Source organism: Rhamphochromis sp. 'chilingali' (assembly GCF_963969265.1).
Source record: "Rhamphochromis sp. 'chilingali' genome assembly, chromosome: 18".
NCBI lineage: Eukaryota > Metazoa > Chordata > Actinopteri > Cichliformes > Cichlidae > Rhamphochromis > Rhamphochromis sp. 'chilingali'.
In genome coordinates this window covers 9,376,753-9,397,747 of record NC_137945.1, presented here as the reverse complement: position 1 = coordinate 9,397,747, position 20,995 = coordinate 9,376,753, and the positions used below count along the sequence as shown (strand labels likewise).

Sequence of the window (20,995 nt, the reverse complement as noted above, 5' to 3'; positions counted from 1 at the left end):
GTACTAGGAACACACTTCTATAGAATGCGTTCATTGCACAGACACAGTTCCCTGGAAATTAGGGCACACTTACATAATTGACATGCTACTACAGTGCCATTCACCAGAAAATAAACTCAGCACAGAATTAACTCCATGTTTTGTTTTTTGGTTTTGTTCGTTTTCTTCTAAAGTTCAAAGCTGGTATTTGCACTTAGCTATTGAATTATTTTTATCAAATTATAATTATGCAGAAATATGGCAACAGGTAATACTGCAATGTGGAAAGCTCGCAATCTGCATAATGTTACATAAAATTGTGATGACACACAAACAAAATGTATTATTTGGAGTGTTTGTTTGCTGCGGGTTTCATGAAAGTGACCTTTTACCGATTCAAATGTACCGTGGTAAGCTGTGTTGTTTCATTATTTAAAGACTGAGTTCACCGAATTCACAAATGACGATGTTCTCAAAAACCTCAGGTGGGAGGCTATTTATCCACCCGTGGGTGGGGTTAAAAAGGTTCCTAAATCCTAATGTCACCTTGGACACCTAAATTGTTTGTGTAAGCTTTCATTTATCCAGGCTATGGTAGTCTTCAGAGATTGAATAAAGAAGGCAGCTGAACTTCTTTTGGTTTGTGAAGGCATTTTATAGTGTTCTTCAGTTCCCAGGTTTGTAACCCCTAGTGTGGTTTGTCACCTTTGGAGGTGATCCTGAGGGCTGTTGGCCCACTATTGATCGTGTGGTCATCACATGAGCCAAGGTGTGAGAAAATGTATCTCCATCATGACACGTACTGAGGTCTCCTATTGTGGCAAGATGTCAGTAAGGGATCCGAAGACTGTATTGTAGGTGACTGATAGCTGGTGTTACCATCTCTATTCAATCATGGCCATTCACAGTGGACACAAACGCCGTCTTTGACTCCTCTTTCAACCCATCTCTCTTCTCGGTCCAATTTGGGAATATTGGAAGTGCAGATGCATAGCCAAGTCTTTTCTCTGTTGAGGTGGTTCTTCTATGGTCTTGGCCTTGCTATAAAGTTACAAAGCTATTTTCAGCTGCACCCTTACCGACTAGGGGTCACCACAGTAGGTAGCTTGTTGCAGACTTTATGCCAGAAGGTTTACCAAAAGGTATTTGTGGTTTCTTCTTCGACTGAACCAGGGATCTTTCACTTGTTAGAATTGTGTCCCTTGTTTTGTTCATTTGCTTCTTTGTCTTTTGTTTTTGTTTTTTGTCAGAGCTAGGATGTGGACACTGAGTCACTGGGGTTTTTCCTGCCTAACCCTAATCATAGATGAACCGGCGTTAGTTTTCTATAACCATGAAACCTTCACTTTTACCAGACTGTAGTTACTATTTGTGGATATCTTATTGTTTAATGTAACTGATTATGTGGAATCTTTTTTTTTTACTTTCTGATAACACAACAGTTTTTTGTGCACTGTGCATGTTGCCAGCACTTTGATCCTGCCAGTCATGCACTGTCTCTCTCTACACTGGAGTCAGAAAGCAGCAATCAACACTCCAGCAGATTTTCTCTCACCAGCAGAGTTTCCATACAGCTCGCTAGCTTTGGCAGCTGTCTGGTTCGTGGCATTCAACTGCCTTTTTTTGTCAAGCTTTACAGTATAGTAGTAGCACTTAGCCATCCCTGGCCAGCCATTTTCTCTGATAGTCTTAACATCAGGCAGCTGCTGTCTGCTTCTGCACAGCCAACATTGTTGTTACAGATGTCCTTGGCCGACACACCTGTATGTGATGTACTGTGGCTTGGCCCGCTATGTTTAGCACAGAAATAAACAACATGGTGAATTCAATCTTGCATGTGTGCTGCAGCCAGCTTTTTTTTTTTTTTGGGGGGGGGTTTCACGTGTCATGTTTGATACATACTCCCTGATTAAATGTGAACCTATCAACAAGCCATAAAGCACCAATTTATACGCGCTTGGTGCCAGGAGTTATAAATTGTAAGTTATGAAGGTTATCCTTTAAGCATGCATTTGACAGAACTCCATGGAGCTGTTATGAAGGAAATCAGAAAAAATGCAGACACAGTAATGAAGCAGCACAGCCTGCAACCTATCTCTGCGTTCTCCCTCTGTCAGCAGTCCAGCTGCTGGCGAGGGAGCCCAAAGCCCCCATTAGGTTGTTTTGACAGCCTTATCCACAGTAATTAATACCAGGCACTTTTAAATGAGATTTACGTGAGACATGCTGTTTGCACTTCCCAGTTGAGGGAACCTGCTCTTGGTGAACTGCTGCTTTAGAACTCACAGCTTCCCGGTGGATCATCAGTATACAGTATTTAATTCAGTATAGTAAACACTCTGAGTCAAGATTCAGAGGATTTCAGGCTGATATTGATTTATTAAGATCATGAGCTGGAGAACTAAAGCTGCCTCCATCTTGAAAGCTGACAATACACATAACTGAAATGGTTTATATATTGTATGTAACTGACAAATGGTGTTCAGAGTAATCCATGAGCTACGTTATTCAGTTTCTTTTTCTCTTGGTCATCTGCTTCTTCTTTTTTTTTCGGCTGCTGGGTCTGCCACATCTCACCCTGGCTCTAGTATTCTTCCTGTCACACCAGCCCTCTTCATCTCCTTCTCTTCATTCACGTTTTAATCTCTTGCGTGATATTTGCTGATTCCAGTAAAAGAAATCAATACGAAACAAATGGCTTTGCTCCATTTCAAGAAGACATTGTAATGTTGTTTAAACTGCCAGTGAAAGAATGGTGTATGTGCTCTTCTCTTTAAGCTTTTTCATGTTCCTGTTTTCTCATCACATGACATTGAAGCTTCTGTGCAGAGAAGAAGTCAATAGTCTGAGTGGTAATTAAGTGGCTATTGAGTTTAAATACAGAGCTACACGCACCATGTGTTGCAAATTGTGCTACCTTTATGGTTTTAATAGAGGCATTAGAGCGATCTAAAGCTTTTGTTTTTTTCTTTTGGGCTTCCTGAAACTTTCTGAAAACTGTTTGTCTTTTATTTTTGAATACCTTTTTAAGCAAGTGACTAACAGGTAATTATCACACAAGGATCCACAATTATCTCCACTGTCCAAAGCCACTGCAATGGAAATACAGTCTGTAGAGGCTGAAATCAGAATGTATTTGAATAAACATTAAATAAAACCATTGCATTCTGTCAACATGGGTACATACATTCATGTAAAAGGTACTGGGCGATCTGTGCTAGCGTTCTGAAAATTTTTTAACAGACTTGCCAGCACAATGAGTCAATTGTGGAGTCCAAAAAATGAACAAACAAAAAAAAAAAACCCTAAATATTATTATTATGATTATCATATATCAATATTAAACAGGGAACCTCTATCTTAGAACTAATTCTCACAGCAATTATGGCAAGCAGGTTTCCTTTCTCTCAGAATAACCCAAATTAGTTATTAAAATGTAATGAGTTAATTAAGGTATTCATATTTTATAATTTAACGCTTGGGTCGCATGTAGATTTCTATGCATGTTATACCAAGTATACTGTACAAAAAGCTTTTCCTTCCAGTCCAATAACGTGAATGCATATAAGTTTAAAAGCTTATGAAAATTTTATATTTTTACCTCCCATTTCTTTCCTATCCTGTTGATAAGTGCCCTTTAAATTTATTATTCCCTCAGGGTGGGAACCATGTATGTACAGACACAACAGGAGTCATGATATTGTCAGACTACGTGTATGACATTTTAGTACCATGACCTGCTCTCTCAACACACACACACACACACGCACGCACACGCACACACACCTCCCCCCTCCTTGTAATTCAGGTCATTACAAGTGACTGTAAGAAGCAATAGGAAGTCTGGCTTTAGGTAAGGGTTACTATAGTAAAAGGGGCAAAAATGTGCACCATATGACAAAAGCACAGGAAGTTCATCATAAATTCTCACAGGCATCATTTTGCCTCAGCCATGACCTTTAAGGATTTCAATTTTTGCGGAATTTAATGTGTTTGTGACAGATAGACGTGGCAAATAAGTGCATGTCGGCGATCGTAATATGTGTCAACCGTCCAGTTGATTACAGCTGACCTGGCGTCAGTTTACTCTGAAGGGTATATCTGACAGCGACGATCACCTGCATCTGGCCATCCCATTAAATCTGTGCTGCTTCTGAAAGAAACAAAACAACACGGTGTCAGTTTCCCTGTTCCACAGGAAATTGGATTTTCTGTTGCCTCTCTCTCTTCTCGCGCCTCTTCCAAAGAGAAAAAAAATCAAAAAAAGAAAAAAAATCAGTGATCTCACTCAAACTTATATTTATTTTTCACCGTATGGTTTGCTGTTCGTGTGTGCGAGGAAGGACAGCTTGGTCAATACAAATATTGAGCAGTACACCGAAGAGCCCACGTTGTTTTCCTTCGTTCCCGTTAGGTTGTAAGCCCACCCACTTATTAACTGTCTCACTATGTAAGGGTCTGGCTGGGAAGCGGCGGGGAAGGAGAGCTGACAGAAGCTGTCCAAAAGTCCACATATCCAACCTTTTAGAAGCAGGCTCGGAAGGTCGACGGGAGGAAAAATGAAGGAAAAGAGTCTGATTGAGACTGCAAAAATGCAGGGCAACGTACTGGTAAGGCGGCTTTTTGACTCGTACGTAGTGTATGACGCCGATTTCGTTCCTTTCCCCCATCTGTTAGTTCCCGTTTTCCATAGCCTATGCGCTTTGACGCGCGTCGGATGTTTTGGAAATGCATATAATTAATGTCTACCTTTTTTGCGCCCGTTATAACCATGTGAGGTGATTTCTAATAGTTCACGCCCTTTTTTTAATTTCACGTATCCTTCCCTGCTTGCAAGTGCAGCCGATCTAATGGAGCCAAGAGGGACATGAATCATAGTTAAAGGAGTTTGAAAGTTTTGTCCTGCTTTTATGGGGCCATTCATAATGACTGCTGAGTTTTGGCTTTGTCTCTTTTGCCTCGTGATGCTTCTGAGGGCAGAGGTAACCTTTTGCCCAAGGAGGGTCCCATTAATATTTTATTGCATCTAAAGCTGTGAGGTGCAGGATATATGACTCTGGCTGTCCTTGTGCAGGGAGCTGAAGGCAGCTATATGATTGTATGATTGAGGAGAGTGAATACTAAGTGTCCTTTGGGGGCTCTTTCGGATATTAAAGGCCACTATCTTGCCTATTTAAGGCTTTTGAGCCTTTAAATTTTTGATTTTGAGAATATTATAGTTCATTCTGCATTATCATGTTATTTCATGCCTTATGATCCTTTGCTGATGTTGCTTGAGCGCTTGCTGAAATTCTTATCCAACCAACCAAGGTAAAGAAAAAAAAAATTGATTCCTCCCCATGATTTCTTCATTTATAGCTGAATAAGCCGAGCTCTGCAAACACTCAAGGCCATTTTGGAAGATGTGGGTCACAGCTGTGTGGAGTCAGGCTTTTCCAAATGGTTCCTTGGCTGAAGATCGTCTTTTTCTCCCCGTGGCCTTAAGTTGTGAGGGGATGTGCTGAGTGTGTTTATCTCTTTGATCCCTGCGTAATGAAAAGTAAACATGGGTGTTTATCATGAGGATTTTGGTCAACTTCCAAATCAGAAATGCGCTTGCACTGAATGAGATGTAAAGTGAAAGTGATTTTAATTGTAGTTGCACGTCTAAAGAGAAAAGAAAAACTGCCTATCAGCATCTCTAAAGCCCACTAATTAACACTTAACTTTGGGGCAAAAACAAGAAGTTGAATTTTACTTGGGAATGAGTGCAAGACTTGGCTCATATATTACCCCCCTGACAACTAGTGGTTTTAGAGTTAGTCTTTCACTAAATGACACAATAAAGAGTCCTGTCAATGGCTGTATGCCTGTCTGATCTACAAGTGGCACTAAAATGACAAGGAGTGCTGCAGTGAGCTAGAAAAATGCAAGAAGACAACCCATAATGACAACCTTGTAAACATTTTTGTTTGGAAGAAAATCTTGTTAAAGTTCAGAATTTCACACAGTGTAAGGCAGAAGGCTGTTATTCAGTAGGTATTCCCTATGGGTTATTTTTTAAACCTAGCTTATTTAAAGGAAAGTGCATATCCCAGAAAGGCAGACTATTGTTTTCAGCTACAACTCGAGCATGCTACAGTACCCCTACATGGATCATTTATTCTTCTGAAAGTGGAAAAATATTTCAGGTTTTCCATCAGCATGACCCTTGTAAGTGAATTTAAACATCTCCTGTGATATCTGAAACCTGCAAGCAGGTCGTTATTGGACGGATTTACATTTAAGCAAATGCTTAATATTTCAATGGTTTTAAATTGACCTTAATTTAACTTTAAAAACAGAGAACACATACACACCCATATGTAAGAGAGGGCTACACTAAGTTTCTTTTTTCTTGCCTGAGTCCTAACTACTAACTAGCCTTTACTGTGAGCACCAACTCTACATTGACGATTGAAGGCCGAGAGACAGCATTGTCTTTTTTATGGGCCAGTGATAGACAACATTTGGATCACTGTTACACTGAATGCTGGGCCCTATCTAGACACTTTATGGCAGATTTCAATAACTTAATCACTGCTGCTGGCTCCACTTCACAATGGCGGAGGCATTTTCACACACAAGTGGAGAGTCCCTCACTTCACACAACAAAACACAATTAAGCCATCATTTTAAATGGGATGGATCTGCTGGCAAACTACTGCCACAGTTCCTGTATTATGCTGGTTTTGTACTTTTATTCAGCTACAAAAAACTTTTTAAATTAAAGTACAGAGCTATGGTAATAAGCTTGAGCCAAAAACTCAGACTTCAGAGTACTCTAAACATTTAGATTCCACTATTTTTTTTCTACATGAGGTGGTAGGTTTGGCACAAGTTAGTTTAAAGGGAGAAGTGATAATTTATTTTTCAGACACAGGACAAACTGAGGGTCTGCAGCAAGGCTCAGTGTAAGATAAATAATGATTACTTTAAACTGTGAATCATGAAAATAATGAGGTCAGTGTATGTACAAGTAATCCCTGTGCAGTACTTGGAAAGCTCAGGATTCAGACTGCTCCAAAACTCTTTTTTGCAGTCATTTCAGGCACACAGTTTTGTCTGGAGGACAGAGACCCCTCCCTCCTGTCATTCGAACATTTAGTCTGTTTCAGAAAGTTTTGCCTAAAGGGAACACAGGACAAACTGAGTGCCTGTGACAAGGTGCAGTGTGAGATAAATAAGGATTATTTTGATCTGTGAATCATGCAAAGCTACTCTAGCACCATAAACAGACAGGCTGGAAATAAACTGAGCATCACACTGTATCGCATCATGCATTGCTGTTTTTCTGAAGCATTTTCTGAAGTTTTTTACCCATTTCTCACAGTCCTAATGGCAACAAAGCAGATAATGTACTTTTACTTGACAGGTTTATTATCCCAAGTGATTGCTTCTTGCACAGTAAGCACATACTCATGAGACTGAGACTAACTGTAGTGCCTCAGTGGGAAGTCTTCTCAGTAACTGGGAGAAAACTGCACAGCGTGATTTCTGACCACAAAGCATAATAGTTGGATAGTTGTTGTTGGCCGTTTGGGATTCTGTGTGCAAGCGAAGCACATAGTACTTTAAATGGGTGGCGAGAACCCCCAAGGTGTTGTGCCTGCACAGGAAATTGTAGCTCATCAAGTCTGCATCCAGATGCCTAAAGGGGTAATGACAGTGAAGACGTTACCATGGGATACATCGGCTATTATCGCACCCGTTCGCTTGCAGTACAGCATGTGCGGAGCTCAGTATGCTTGATGTCAGCAAATGTATGAGCTTCTGGCCTAAATGTGACACTGTTCAGAAACAGCTCAGACACTTGTTCTCCAGCTTTCACTCTGTTTATGTCTAATTGTTCTCTGGCATGGCAAACATCCTCCTTCAAGGGCACAGACTGCTCTGTTGTTGAACAACTAATGATTTGTTTCCCTCGGCTGAAATTGGGGGGGGGGGGGGGGGGGAGAAAAAGGAATAATGGACTGAGAGATTTTTCTCTAGCAGAGGAGAGGCATTCAAAAGACTAACCAGAAAGAGTCCCTGTTGTCATGGTAATACCTTAGACTGTTTTGAGTTCTCAGTTTAAGTAAACATTGGCGCTCCTCCAGTGAGTGCTTCTGTTGTCTCATTAACTTCAAAGAGCGTGGCTGCGTGATGCAAAGATTCACTTCAGTTCACCTTGACTTTATGTGTATTTTAAGGTTACTGCTGGGGGGTTTGGTTTAATATATCTAAAATATTTTCTTTTGAAAGCACCTGCTAAAGTAAATTTCCCTTATTTAGCTGCCGTACATCATCCTGAATTTAGTCAACATAACTCTGCAAGTCATATAAGGACTGAGGTTGACTCAGAACTATGATGCAAATTGTAGAATTATAGCCACATATAATGTACAGTAAGATTCTTGTTCTCTGGTGGACAAAGTTTGGGCTGAGAGACATGGTTCAAGGTGACTAAACCTAGCCCTGGCTGCAGAGGTGGCACATGTACAGACTTAATTCAGTTCAATTCAATTCAATTCAAATTACAACAGTTTCCTCAAGGTGCTTTATCTTGTTAGGTAAACACCCTATAATAATACAGCGAAAAGCTGAACAATCAGATGACCCCCTATGGTCAAGCAGTTGGGAATAGAGGAATAAACTCTCTAACAGGAAGAAACCTTCAGCTGAACCAGGCTCAGGGGGGCAGCCATCCATCTGGAAGAGATTAATAATAACTAATGATTAAATGCAGAGTGGTGTTTAAACACAGTGAGTGAAAAAGGTGAGTGAAGAAGAAACACTCCCTTTTGTCTAGCCCCCAGCAGCCTAGACTTTGACTTATTTATTCCCATAATTATGGGAGGATTCGAGGTCAACTTATCCAGCACTAACAATATGCTTTATCAAAAAGTTTTAAGCCTAATCTTAAAAGTCAAGAGGGTGTCTATCTCACAAATCCAAACTGGAAGCTAGTTCTACAGAAGAGGGGCCTGAAAGCTGAAGGCTCTGCCTCCCATTCTACTTTTAAATACTCTAGGAACCACGAGTAAGCCTGAAGTCTGAGAGCAAAGATCTCTGCTGGGATGATACGGCACTATGAGGTCTTTAAGATAAGATATGGGAGCTGATTATTCAAGACCTTGTATGTGAGGAGAAGGACTTTAAAATTGGATTCTCAATTTAACAGGGAGCCAATGAAGAGAAGCCAGTGTGGCGGAAATATAATATCTCTCTTTATTCCTCTTAGAATAAGTAATGATGCTTTTGTTAAAAACTCCTCTGGTGAAAGTTGAAGTACTGGTGAAACCTCTGTAAAATGTTGTAAAAAGTATAAAAGTAAAAAGTAACTTTCCCATGAGCAATTTGAATTTATTTTTTGCAAAAGAAACTGAACCTCATATTATCTTAATACAATAGCAAAACAATATTAATTCAAAGGAAAACAAATATTATTTCAGCCTAAATTCTACTTCTAATAAATGTGCTCAGCTTGAACATCTGTAGAACACAAGCAGAGAAAAACAAAGGGAATTTAAAAAACAGAAAAAACCCCCAACTAGCTCTGTTGGCTGTTGCCCACAGTGTAGATGGGTTACTTTGCCTCCACACCTAAACAGAAAAATGAGGTTAAAATGGGATTTGAGAGATGTAGGAACCCTACGATCAGCTGTAGTGCTGCAGCGCGGGGAAGAGAATTGCTAAGAAATGAGTCGCATTAATTTCTGTTGTGAGCGGCGCAAGTAGATATTGTGTGCAGGCTGTGTTCAGCTCTGACCCGTGTTGCTGGCGCTCTAAGATTCACTGCTCTTAGTGGATTTACCCGGATGAATTCAACATGATCTACGCAGATGTTACATGAGCTATCGCGGCTGATTTCCTAAATGCTACAAGGTATAAAGCTGGTATAACGGTGGAAGTCAGTGAGTGAATCTAATCAGCATCATCAGCTTAGATTAAAATTAGAGTCTGCTCCTGATGAAACCTAACACTGACTATAGCTTCTCTGCACCAAACATAGTGCAGTGTTGCAAACTAACCACTTTAACACTACTGAATAGATCTGAATAATGAATTCCTTATATTTCCAGTTTATCAAATGTCACTGAGCAGTCCTTATCTTTAATCGTAATCTCTCTTCTTCCTCCCCTGTCCTCTCTTTCCTACATCTTTCCCATTTTCTGGGTGAAGTTATTTCTCATTCTTTTCTCCCCCTGGAAGACACAGCAGCTGTATCTTTCAGTTAGCTGACACATGTTTGGTGATCACAACTGCATACAAACAATTGTGATATTTGAGCTGATACAAAGTTGCATTTAAATTGAACTGCAACTTAAAAAACATGAAACCCCCCGTGTGCGTTTCTCTTCTAGTAAGATGCTGAAGTACCATGTTGTTAGCTCGGTGATGGATACACCAATAGGATTGTCTTTTATGTGTTACTGTTTCCTACATTTAGGGTCAAATTGGGTCCATGTCCGGAAGGCGTGCAGTGATGCAATGATGTGAAATTAATTCCCCCAAATATCTACAAGCTAAACTAACGGGCCCGTTATAAAAATGTAGAGTAAAATGAGGAAAATATAATAATAATTATAATAATATTTGTGTGGAAATGTAAGAAGTAAAAGTTAAAAGTTGTTATATAATTAAATAGTAAAATACAGACCTGAAAATTTTATTTAAAGGTATTTAAGTAATGTTCTTTGTTACTTCCCCCCTCTGCCTAGCTGTCTATTTGTCCAAGTAGCTAATTATTTCATTGTTTTTGTTTTTTAGTTTTTTGTTTTTCATTTATAGGGATATTGCAACTATAGATTATTGCACATGTAAACAGCTTTGGACTATAGTGGCATACACAAATATTTTTTTGGGAACTTTTGTTTTGTTTTTTTGTTTTTTTTAAATAACAGTCCAGCTCATACATGTCTCAGGTCTGTGATACTTTGCATTTACGCCTCCAAAATTCTGTTTGACTGTGTTGAGCTTCTTCATGTACTTCAAAAAATACCAGCTAATAAATGAAACTGCTGGATTGATCAGTGAGGATTCACGGATTGGTAGCGCCATGAAAACAAGGAAATCTCAATACCCATTGCATATTTTCCACTGAGCTACTACACAATTACATTTTTCAGCTCTCTGGGTTGTACCGGAAAACCTGGATTCTTTCAGCTGCCCGCTTATTCATGAGGGGTCACCACAGCAGATGGAACTGCATGTTTGATTTGGCAGAGTTTTACACCAGATGCCCTTCCTGATGCAGCCCTTGCAGGGTTTGTGCCTCCTCCTGGTCTCAAACAAGGAATCGTTCTTATGTTTTGGCAAATGCATGAACTACTACACTTTGGAGGCACCTGGGTTTAACTAAAAACTAACAGCCTGTAATGTCTGCACTAGAGTTGCAGTCTGGACTTCAGGAAGTTTTGTTGCAACTTTTATGTACCTGATTTTTAAATAAATAGACATGCAATACCTTCCAATGTGTCATGATTAGGTGGAAGATTTTGATATATAAAGTTGTTTTTTTTTTTTTTGAAAAATCAATATTTAAATCGATACAAAACTCCAAACCTATGTAGAAATGCAAGATACATTCCTTTAGTTAATTGATTTTTTTCTTTTCTTTCTTTTTTATTTTCAACTTTGTTGAACTGTAAATGCATATTTTTTCGAATTCAATATCACTTTATTATCATATTGACACAATTCAGCAATGTATTACTGAATTATTGTCAAGAAACCCTTTAAAAACTTCCAAATCAATATCTATAAAAGCTCCAGCAAAGCCTGACTCTTGGAGAACATCTGACATTTAAAGATAAGCTTATTCCATCAGACAATGGCAATAAGCTCAATGTACAAACTGTGCCCGTTATTGAAGATCAGCCTAATTTGCTTCCCGTTATGTTTTCCCAGAGCACAGACTGAAAGCAGCTGTTTACTTGTACCTCAAACTGCCTGTTTGGCGTATTCCAGCTGCTCGTGCGCCTTCAGGCTGATGGGTGCATTTTGATTGAGGGGCCAGTGCGCATGATTTGCTGCTCCACTACACAGTTAATGCCTTTTCAATCCGAACTTTATTGCCGGAGGATAACTTGTAGGTGTTATGTCAATAGCTCACTTCACTTGCTTTCATGCCCGGTTGTTTCAAACCACATGAAGAAGAATTGAAATCACAGCGTTGTTTGACCACCTCCGCATGTATGCTGCTTTATTGATTGCTGTGCAATGCCTGCTGCACCCTGCACCGTGATTTTCCAGACATCTGGTATCTGTGCACCTGTTACCCAGTGTCATGTAGTGAGTGAGTCAGCATTTCTATCCCAACTCCGAGGCTTTTAAAAATATCAAGCAGGATTTGGGGAGAAAAAAGGTGTTAGATATTATAGTATGGTGAGGCTGTCTTTAACTGTAATTAATGACTGATTTAATTATCAAATAATTATTATGATTGTTACGATTAATTAACCGTTGTGTAATCTGTAAATTGTCCATCACCAGCTTGTAAATCCCACCAGTGATGAGTGTAAATTACTCATTGTGCCTAATCTACAGTGGGAAGGCCGATTTATAATGTCATAAAACATCTAATCATAAATACATTCAACAACGTAAAAGCAAAATCCCATCATAAATTGCTGTCAGAAAGCAAACTTGCAAAATGAAAGTCATTTTATGCTATATGTGCATGCTTGTGGACATATTTATGTACTTGATTGGGGTCAGAAACGCAACAGTCTGGGAGTGAGGGACTTGATTTATAGTGACCTTTACGCAGGCCGCAGTTTGTCAGCGGTGGCGGTGCACAACAGCAGCATTTCATTAAGCATACTGGAATCCGTCATGCTGAGTGTTTTCCCCCTCGGCTACATTTGTTTGTCAAGCAATCAAGCGAAGCTGGCAGATGGCTGGAGTTATCATCTTTTCCAGCATAGCAGATGAAATCCTATGACAAGGGTAGTTAGTTTTATTTTGTCTCTTGTGAAGTCTTCTTGCCTTCAGTGTTTTTGTTTTCTCTTATTTAGTGGTGTCTTCATCGTTTCGAGCTGCTCTTTGGAGAGAAAAGTTAAATAAGCTGAAAAATAATGGTAATTTGACTTTGATGGAAGTCAAAATTACCAATACCAGTGATCAGCCCTAAAAATTCTATCTTGAAAAATTCACTTTCGTGCCTATAATAATGGATTGCATTTATATAGCGCTTTTCAAGGCACCCAAAGCACTTTACAATTCATTCACACACTGGTGGAGGCAGCTACAGTTGTAGCCACAGCTGCCCTGGGGCAGACTGACAGAAGCGAGGTTGCCATATTGCGCCATTGACCCCTCTGGCCAACACCAGTAGGTGGTAGGTGAAGTGTCTTGCCCAAGGACACAACAACCGAGACTGTCTGAGCCGGGGCTTGAACCGGCAACCTTCTGGTTACAAGACGAACTGCCAACTCTTGAGCCACGATCACCCCTAACCAGTTTTGCAACAAAAAACAGCCATCTTTCTTGTGACCAATTCTGCTCAGCAAACAGTGGCTTTGCTACTGCAGTGTTCCGTAACAGTATTCAACGAAAAATGTATTTGGTTTGAAACTGTTTAGTTGTCAGACGAAAATTACTAGTGAAGACTTCATTTTACCACTGTCTACCATGCCGCCAACGTAGATGCATCTGCCTATTCTACAGCGTTTTATCTGCATTGGCATTTATTTGAGTCAGTTAGGCTTAAGTACTAGGCCTCGGGCCTAGAGAGTAGTAAGTGATGGACTGGCAACCATCAGTTGCTAGGAAAAATGTGTATTCCTCAACCAGTTGGTAAGTTGGTAAGGTGATATTGGTTACAAAGAGGTATATGGTGCTGCAATGAAACCTTGCATGCTTTGATCACTAGCAAATTCCCCTATTTACCCCTAGTTGGGATGATATTTGGAACATGCCAACATGTCTGAACACACTCACAATCTACTTGCTAAGCTGTAGTGAAAGTATAAAAGTTGTGATGTAAACTGGGAATAGAGCATATGCCTTTAAAATAAAAGTTGTGAGTGTTTGCAGACAAGTTGCCAACCACTACAACCTGCTGCTGACCAAAGCAATCACAAGGAGTTTCTTGGTGCTTGACCTTCTTGGCAGCTGTTTTCACCACGCTCTTCCAGTGATCGTCCACCACGTGGTCATATTCTTCCCTAGCGACCTGTGGTTGCCTCTGGGCCTGTGTGACTGAGGCCCTACAGAAAACAGAAAACTCACAGATTATTTAACTTATTAGTCTGTTATTTTTTTTGACTTGTTTCAAAACTCAAAGTGTAAATATATTTGTTTTTGCCAGATCAGCTACCTCTTGCCATTATATTCATTGTCAAGCTAACTAGATTTCAGCTGTGTTAGATTCACGATAGAGCTTGAGCTTCTCACACACTGAGTCTACACAGGAATTTTAGCATGACCAGCATGTTAGCAGAGCTGTAGGAGCTTCAGTCCTCCATCTGTGTCTACACAGGAGGCATTCTGGCAGAGCAGTATTTGAAGGCCATTCAGGTTCTGCTAACTCTCTGAGCTCAACTCAGAATCACTGCAGGCTGCTAAGTGTTACTACAGGACATTTCATGGTGGGATCGCACTGGCCACAATGCCCCTCAACTTAAAGCTATGTGAAGCTACAAGCAGTTAGCTAAGCTCACTCTAAAGACTTGTACTATAAATCTTGCTCCTAGCACCTCTAAGATGTGATATCTCACATAAGAGTGGGTGAGTTTCCCATTTGACACTGTGTCTACACAGGAGCTGTTGCATGAGCAGTGTGTTAGTAGAGCTGCAGGAGCTCCTGTCCTCCATCTGTGTCTACACAGGTGATGTTCAGATATAAAGTGACGCTGTGTGTTGGTCATTCATGTTTTGGCAGTCCTCGGAGCTTGACACACAATTATTGTAGCTACTTATGCAACTAGGAGTTGACACTCAAAGCTATATTTAAAATGGGCTTGATTTGATTCTAACAAGACAACTGTGACACTGCAATATTGACAAAATAGCACTTACAGTACTTAAACATTCCTTTTATTGCGTTTACTGGTTCTATTGCTGTTTTCAGGATCACATTTTGCCATGATGACACACACTCACAAGGTGAAAACAATACCATCTACGCTTTAGATCGCATTCATGAGCTTATAGTGCAAGCCGCTATGTGGCCAGTAGACAGCAGCGCTGATTAAAATAGAATTGAGATGGAGGACTGAAAAATACAACTGAAACACTTTCTATGTAAGCTGTAACACAGTTAATTTCTCAAAATGTTGAACTCAACCTTTTAAGCTGTGGATTTGGGGAAAAAAAGTATCATAATCTGTTTGCTCAATTGAGTTCACAAAGGTGGATCAATAGCTTCTTGTGATATCTTTAGTCCATTTTCCAAGCTGTTGTGTTTCCTAATGTAGCTTGTGTGAACTCTTCTTTAGGAAACTGAACAAAGAAATCTTTTCAATGCAGATTCTGATTAATTTCTCAGATATTAGGTTTTAAAGAGTTACAAAATGACCGTGATGTTCTGAAGTCTGAGGCATTGCCTTTAAATTTTGTTTTTTTGTCTGATGAGCTGTCCAAAACCCCCAAACTATTACAGGGAGTGCAGAATTATTAGGCAAATGAGTATTTTGTCCACATCATCCTCTTCATGCATGTTGTCCTACTCCAAGCTGTATAGGCTCGAAAGCCTACTACCAATTAAGCATATTAGGTGATGTGCATCTCTGTAATGAGAAGGGGTGTGGTCTAATGACATCAACACCCTATATCAGGTGTGCATAATTATTAGGCAACTTCCTTTCCTTTGGCAAGATGGGTCAAAAGAAGGACTTGACAGGCTCAGAAAAGTCAAAAATAGTGAGATATCTTGCAGAGGGATGCAGCAGTCTCAAAACTGCAAAGCTTCTGATGCGTGATCATCGAACAATCAAGCGTTTCATTCAAAATAGTCAACAGGGTGGCAAGAAGCGTGTGGAAAAACCAAGGTGTAAAATAACTGCCCATGAACTGAGAAAAGTCAAGCGTGCAGCTGCCAAGATGCCACTTGCCACCAGTTTGGCCATATTTCAGAGCTGCAACATCACTGGAGTGCCCAAAAGCACAAGGTGTGCAATACTCAGAGACATGGCCAAGGTAAGAAAGGCTGAAAGACGACCACCACTGAACAAGACACACAAGCTGAAACATCAAGACTGGGCCAAGAAATATCTCAAGACTGGTTTTTCTAAGGTTTTATGGACTGATGAAATGAGAGTGAGTCTTGATGGGCCAGATGGATGGGCCCGTGGCTGGATTGGTAAAGGGCAGAGAGCTCCAGTCCGACTCAGACGCCAGCAAGGTGGAGGTGGAGTAGTGGTTTGGGCTGGTATCATCAAAGATGAGCTTGTGGGGCCTTTTCGGGTTGAGGATGGAGTCAAGCTCAACTCCCAGTCCTACTGCCAGTTTCTGGAAGACACCTTCTTCAAGCAGTGGTACAGGAAGAAGTCTGCATCCTTCAAGAAAAACATGATTTTCATGCAGGACAATGCTCCATCACACGCGTCCAAGTACTCCACAGCGTGGCTGGCAAGAAAGCGTATAAAAGAAGAAAAACTAATGACATGGCCTCCTTGTTCACCTGATCTGAACCCCATTGAGAACCTGTGGTCCATCATCAAATGTGAGATTTACAAGGAGAGAAAACAGTACACCTCTCTGAACAGTGTCTGGGAGGCTGTGGTTGCTGCTGCACGCAATGTTGATGGTGAACAGATCAAAACACTGACAGAATCCATGGATGGCAGGCTTTTGAGTGTCCTTGCAAAGAAAGGTGGCTATATTGGTCGCTGATTTGTTTTTGTTTTGTTTTTGAATGTCAGAAATGTATATTTGTGAATGTGGAGATGTTATATTGGTTTCACTGGTAAAAATAAATAATTGAAATGGGTATATATTTGTTTTTTGTTAAGTTGCCTAATAATTATGCACAGTAATAGTCACCTGCACACACAGATATCCCCCTAAAATAGCTAAAACTAAAAACAAACTAAAAACTACTTCCAAAAACATTCAGCTTTGATATTAATGAGTTTTTTGGGTTCATTGAGAACATGGTTGTTGTTCAATAATAAAATTATTCCTCAAAAATACAACTTGCCTAATAATTCTGCACTCCCTGTAGGTGTACTAGAAGGGCACCAAGAGAGTGTATCCTAGGCCAAAGCCTTATTTTACAGCTTTCATCATCATCACCATCATTATTATCATTCATATCCTTCCATTCATTCTTTTTTGCTTATCCTTGTCAAGGTCACAGGAGGGCTGGAACTTATCCCAGCTACCATAGGGTGAGAGGTAGGGTACGCCCTGGTTAGGTCACCAGCCTAAAGTAGGGTTAACACATTATAGGATGGAATAATATGCCAAAGAAAATCAATCAGCAAATCATCATCTGATAAACTGTACTATTAGCAGGGAACATTTAAATAATTAAATAAATAAATTAATTAACTCCAGCTCGCACTGGAACGGTTCGCAGCCGAGTGTGAAGCAGCGGGAATGAGGATCAGCACCTCCAAATCTGAGGCCATGGTTCTCAGCCGGAAAAGGGTGGAGTGCCCACTCCGGGTTGGGGATGAGTTCCTGCCCCAAGTGGAGGAGTTCAAGTATCTCGGGGTCTTGTTCGCGAGTGATGGGAGAAGGGAGCTGGAGCTCGACAGACGGATTGGGGCTGCAGCTGCAGTAATTCAGACGCTGCACCAGTCCGTCGTGGTGAAGAGGGAGCTGAGTGTAAAAGCGAAGCTCTCAATTTACCGGTCGATCTACGTCCCTACCCTCACCTATGGCCACGAGCTGTGGGTATTGACCGAAAGAACGAGATCGCGGATACAAGCGGCAGAAATGAGCTTCCTCCGAAGGGTGGCTGGCCTCTCCCTTAGAGATAGGGTGAGAAGTTCGGCCATCCGGGAGGGGCTCAGAGTAGAGCCGCTGCTGCTCCACATCGAAAGGAGCCAGCTGAGGTGGTTCGGCCATATGACAAGGATGCCCCCTGGGCGCCTCCTGGGTGAGGTGTTCCAGGCATGTCCCACCGGAAGGAGGCCCCGGGGCAGACCCAGGACACGCTGGAGAGATTATATCTCTCGGCTGGCCTGGGAACGCCTTGGTGTTCCCCCGGATAAGCTGGAGGAGGTGGCTGGGGAGAGGGAGGTCTGGGCCTCTTTGCTTAGGCTGCTGCCCCCGCGACCCAGCCCCGGATAAAGATGGATGGATGGATGGATAAATAAATTATCAGTATCAGTTATTAACAGTCGCCAGCAATTGCAATAGAAGGTATGGGTCCTGGAGGAATCTCTGTAACTAAGACAGACTGCACTGAAATAGTGCTTAATTTCCACATTTGTGTTTTGTGTGAACATTTATTCACCAATAAAAGGCAGCAATACATCCCAAGTGATTCATCTTGTTTTGAATAGCAGCTAATAATAAATCCATTTTTGAATTGGCGTGTCAGTTTGTTTCGGGTGCTTAAACGCCCTGCCAATGGTAAGATGACAGGGCAAACAATGAACAGTGGTATTATTTTGGCTTGAAAAATACAGAGAATCGAAAACATTGAAGATCTATTCAACATCTTACTGCCAATAAAAATCCATATTGGTAGAAACCCATTTGAATTGTTGGCCCTTTTCTCTTATTCACACCAATGATTTAATTGGATTTCTTAAATCCGCTGCAGTGGCATCACACTGTGGGCTGTCTTGTTTTTACTGCCTCATGCATGGAAATGTCCCACATAAAATCCTTGAGATATTCACAAGCGTTTTGTGCAGTATGTGTCGTCTCTGTCTGTTGCACCCTCTCCTGGCCTTGAGCAATCAATCATCACTTAGCCAGACTGCACCATGCCGAGTGCCTCAGCGAAATAATGAGCATACAGTAGGTGAATATTTCATAGAGCCCGCCCTATCCATCCCTACATTATTTGCATCTTGAGATTGAGGACCCGTGCTAGTTAAAGTGTGATTGCAGTGATGTTCTTCTTTTATGAGGAGATGCCATAATTGGGCTCGCTCAAGTAGCCGTGTTGATTTCTTTCTTCTCTGTTTTTATGAGTAGCTATTCATCATAATGAAATTGAAATAATCCTCGTCTCTTTAGTGAACACCCATAAAGTAAGTGAGGGACACATACTCCTTTCATGAAGTACATTGAGGAGGTGAATCCAGGTCATTATCCCATACTGATTTATATAATACTTTGTCTCAGAGGAGAAGATGGTGATGTAAAGATCATAAAGATTACAGAAATATATTAATAAACTCTACTCTTCTATGTACACTTTATACAACCACTGTCCGCAGACTTGTATTGGCAGACACTCGTTTCCAGTCAGTTTTTCTAGTGGTATTAAAAGAAATAACCTCTCAATGCATTTGCACAATTCCATCTCCTTCTTTGATACCTGACAAGGCCACCACTGATGGGTAGATCTCCCAAGGTGAAAGAAATCCAAGTAGTTCTCCTAATTAGATGAGTGACACCATGTGTCAAGATTCTTTTTTTTTTTTGTGATTGTGCAGCATTTACAGTATTGGTAATGGTAACAAGGAACTTTACTTTTTCTTAATAGAAACTCGGGAGGCTGAGCTTGTAGGTGTTTTTAGCTCATTTTTAATATCAGCATATGAACTCAAAATGACAATGTTGATATTGCAGGAGCAATGTTAACCTCCTTAACCTCACCACCTGCACTCATGTATATATCATGTATATATCTATCTATCTACTTAACACTTTTAATTCTTATTCTCATTTTTATTTTCATGTCTATTTAAGCTTAATTTATAACAGTATTTATAACAGTATGTTTGCACTGAAGCACCGCAGCAATTTCCTAATGTTGTAAACCCGCTCAACATTTGGCAATAAAACCCTTTCTGATTTCTTATGCCTCAGACACAAAGGGCTTTAAGACCAGTTGGCAACCCCCTGGCGATCTCTGATTGTGAGGGGATAAATGTGTACTCCCGACCACTTGAACTGTTTATTCAAGTGGTTGCTGGAGCTTTTTGGGTGTCACCAAGTAAAAATTGTTGCAAAGAGGCTTCTGCTCTATAAATCTTATTGTGATTTTGGTCACTAGCAGATTGCAGTTGTTAGACATACAGTGGGGCAAAAAAGTATTTAGTCAGCCACCGATTGTGCAAGTTCCCCCACTTAAAATGATGACAGAGGTCAGTAATTTGCACCAGAGGTACACTGCAACTGTGAGAGACAGAATGTGAAAAAAAAATCCATGAATCCACATGGTAGGATTTGTAAAGAATTTATTCGTAAATCAGGGTGGAAAATAAGTATTTGGTCAATAACAAAAATACAACTCAATACTTTGTAACATAACCTTTGTTGGCAATAACAGAGGTCAAACGTTTACTATAGGTCTTTACCAGGTTTGCACACACAGTAGCTGGTATTTTGGCCCATTCCTCCATGCAGATCTTCTCGAGAGCAGTGATGTTTTGGGGCTGTCGCCGAGCAACACGGACTTTCAACTCCCGCCACAGATTTTCTATGGGGTTGAGGTCTGGAGACTGGCTAGGCCACTCCAGGACTTTCAAATGCTTCTTACGGAGCCACTCCTTTGTTGCCCGGGTGGTGTGTTTTGGATCATTGTCATGTTGGAAGACCCAGCCTCGTTTCATCTTCAAAGTTCTCACTGATGGAAGGAGGTTTTGGCTCAAAATCTCACGATACATGGCCCCATTCATTCTGTCCTTAACACGGATCAGTCGTCCTGTCCCCTTGGCAGAAAAACAGCCCCATAGCATGATGTTTCCACCCCCATGCTTCACAGTAGGTATGGTGTTCTTGGGATGCAACTCAGTATTCTTCTTCCTCCAAACACGACGAGTTGAGTTTATACCAAAAAGTTCTACTTTGGTTTCATCTGACCACATGACATTCTCCCAATCCTCTGCTGTATCATCCATGTGCTCTCTGGCAAACTTCAGACGGGCCTGGACATGCA

General features: G+C 40.8%; 1 protein-coding gene across 1 annotated transcript in view; it reads left to right on the top strand.

Annotated features, from left to right (window-relative positions):
* The first annotated feature begins 4,447 nt into the window (after positions 1 to 4,447).
* The window catches only part of LOC308385932 (A-type potassium channel modulatory protein DPP6-like), a 235,014-nt gene continuing 218,466 nt past the window's right edge, over positions 4,448 to 20,995 (top strand). The window contains exon 1 of the mRNA XM_080865147.1: positions 4,448 to 4,589. Coding sequence (XP_080721273.1) covers positions 4,539 to 4,589 — 51 coding nt within the window. The 5' untranslated portion in view covers positions 4,448 to 4,538. The remainder of the gene's footprint in view (positions 4,590 to 20,995) is intronic.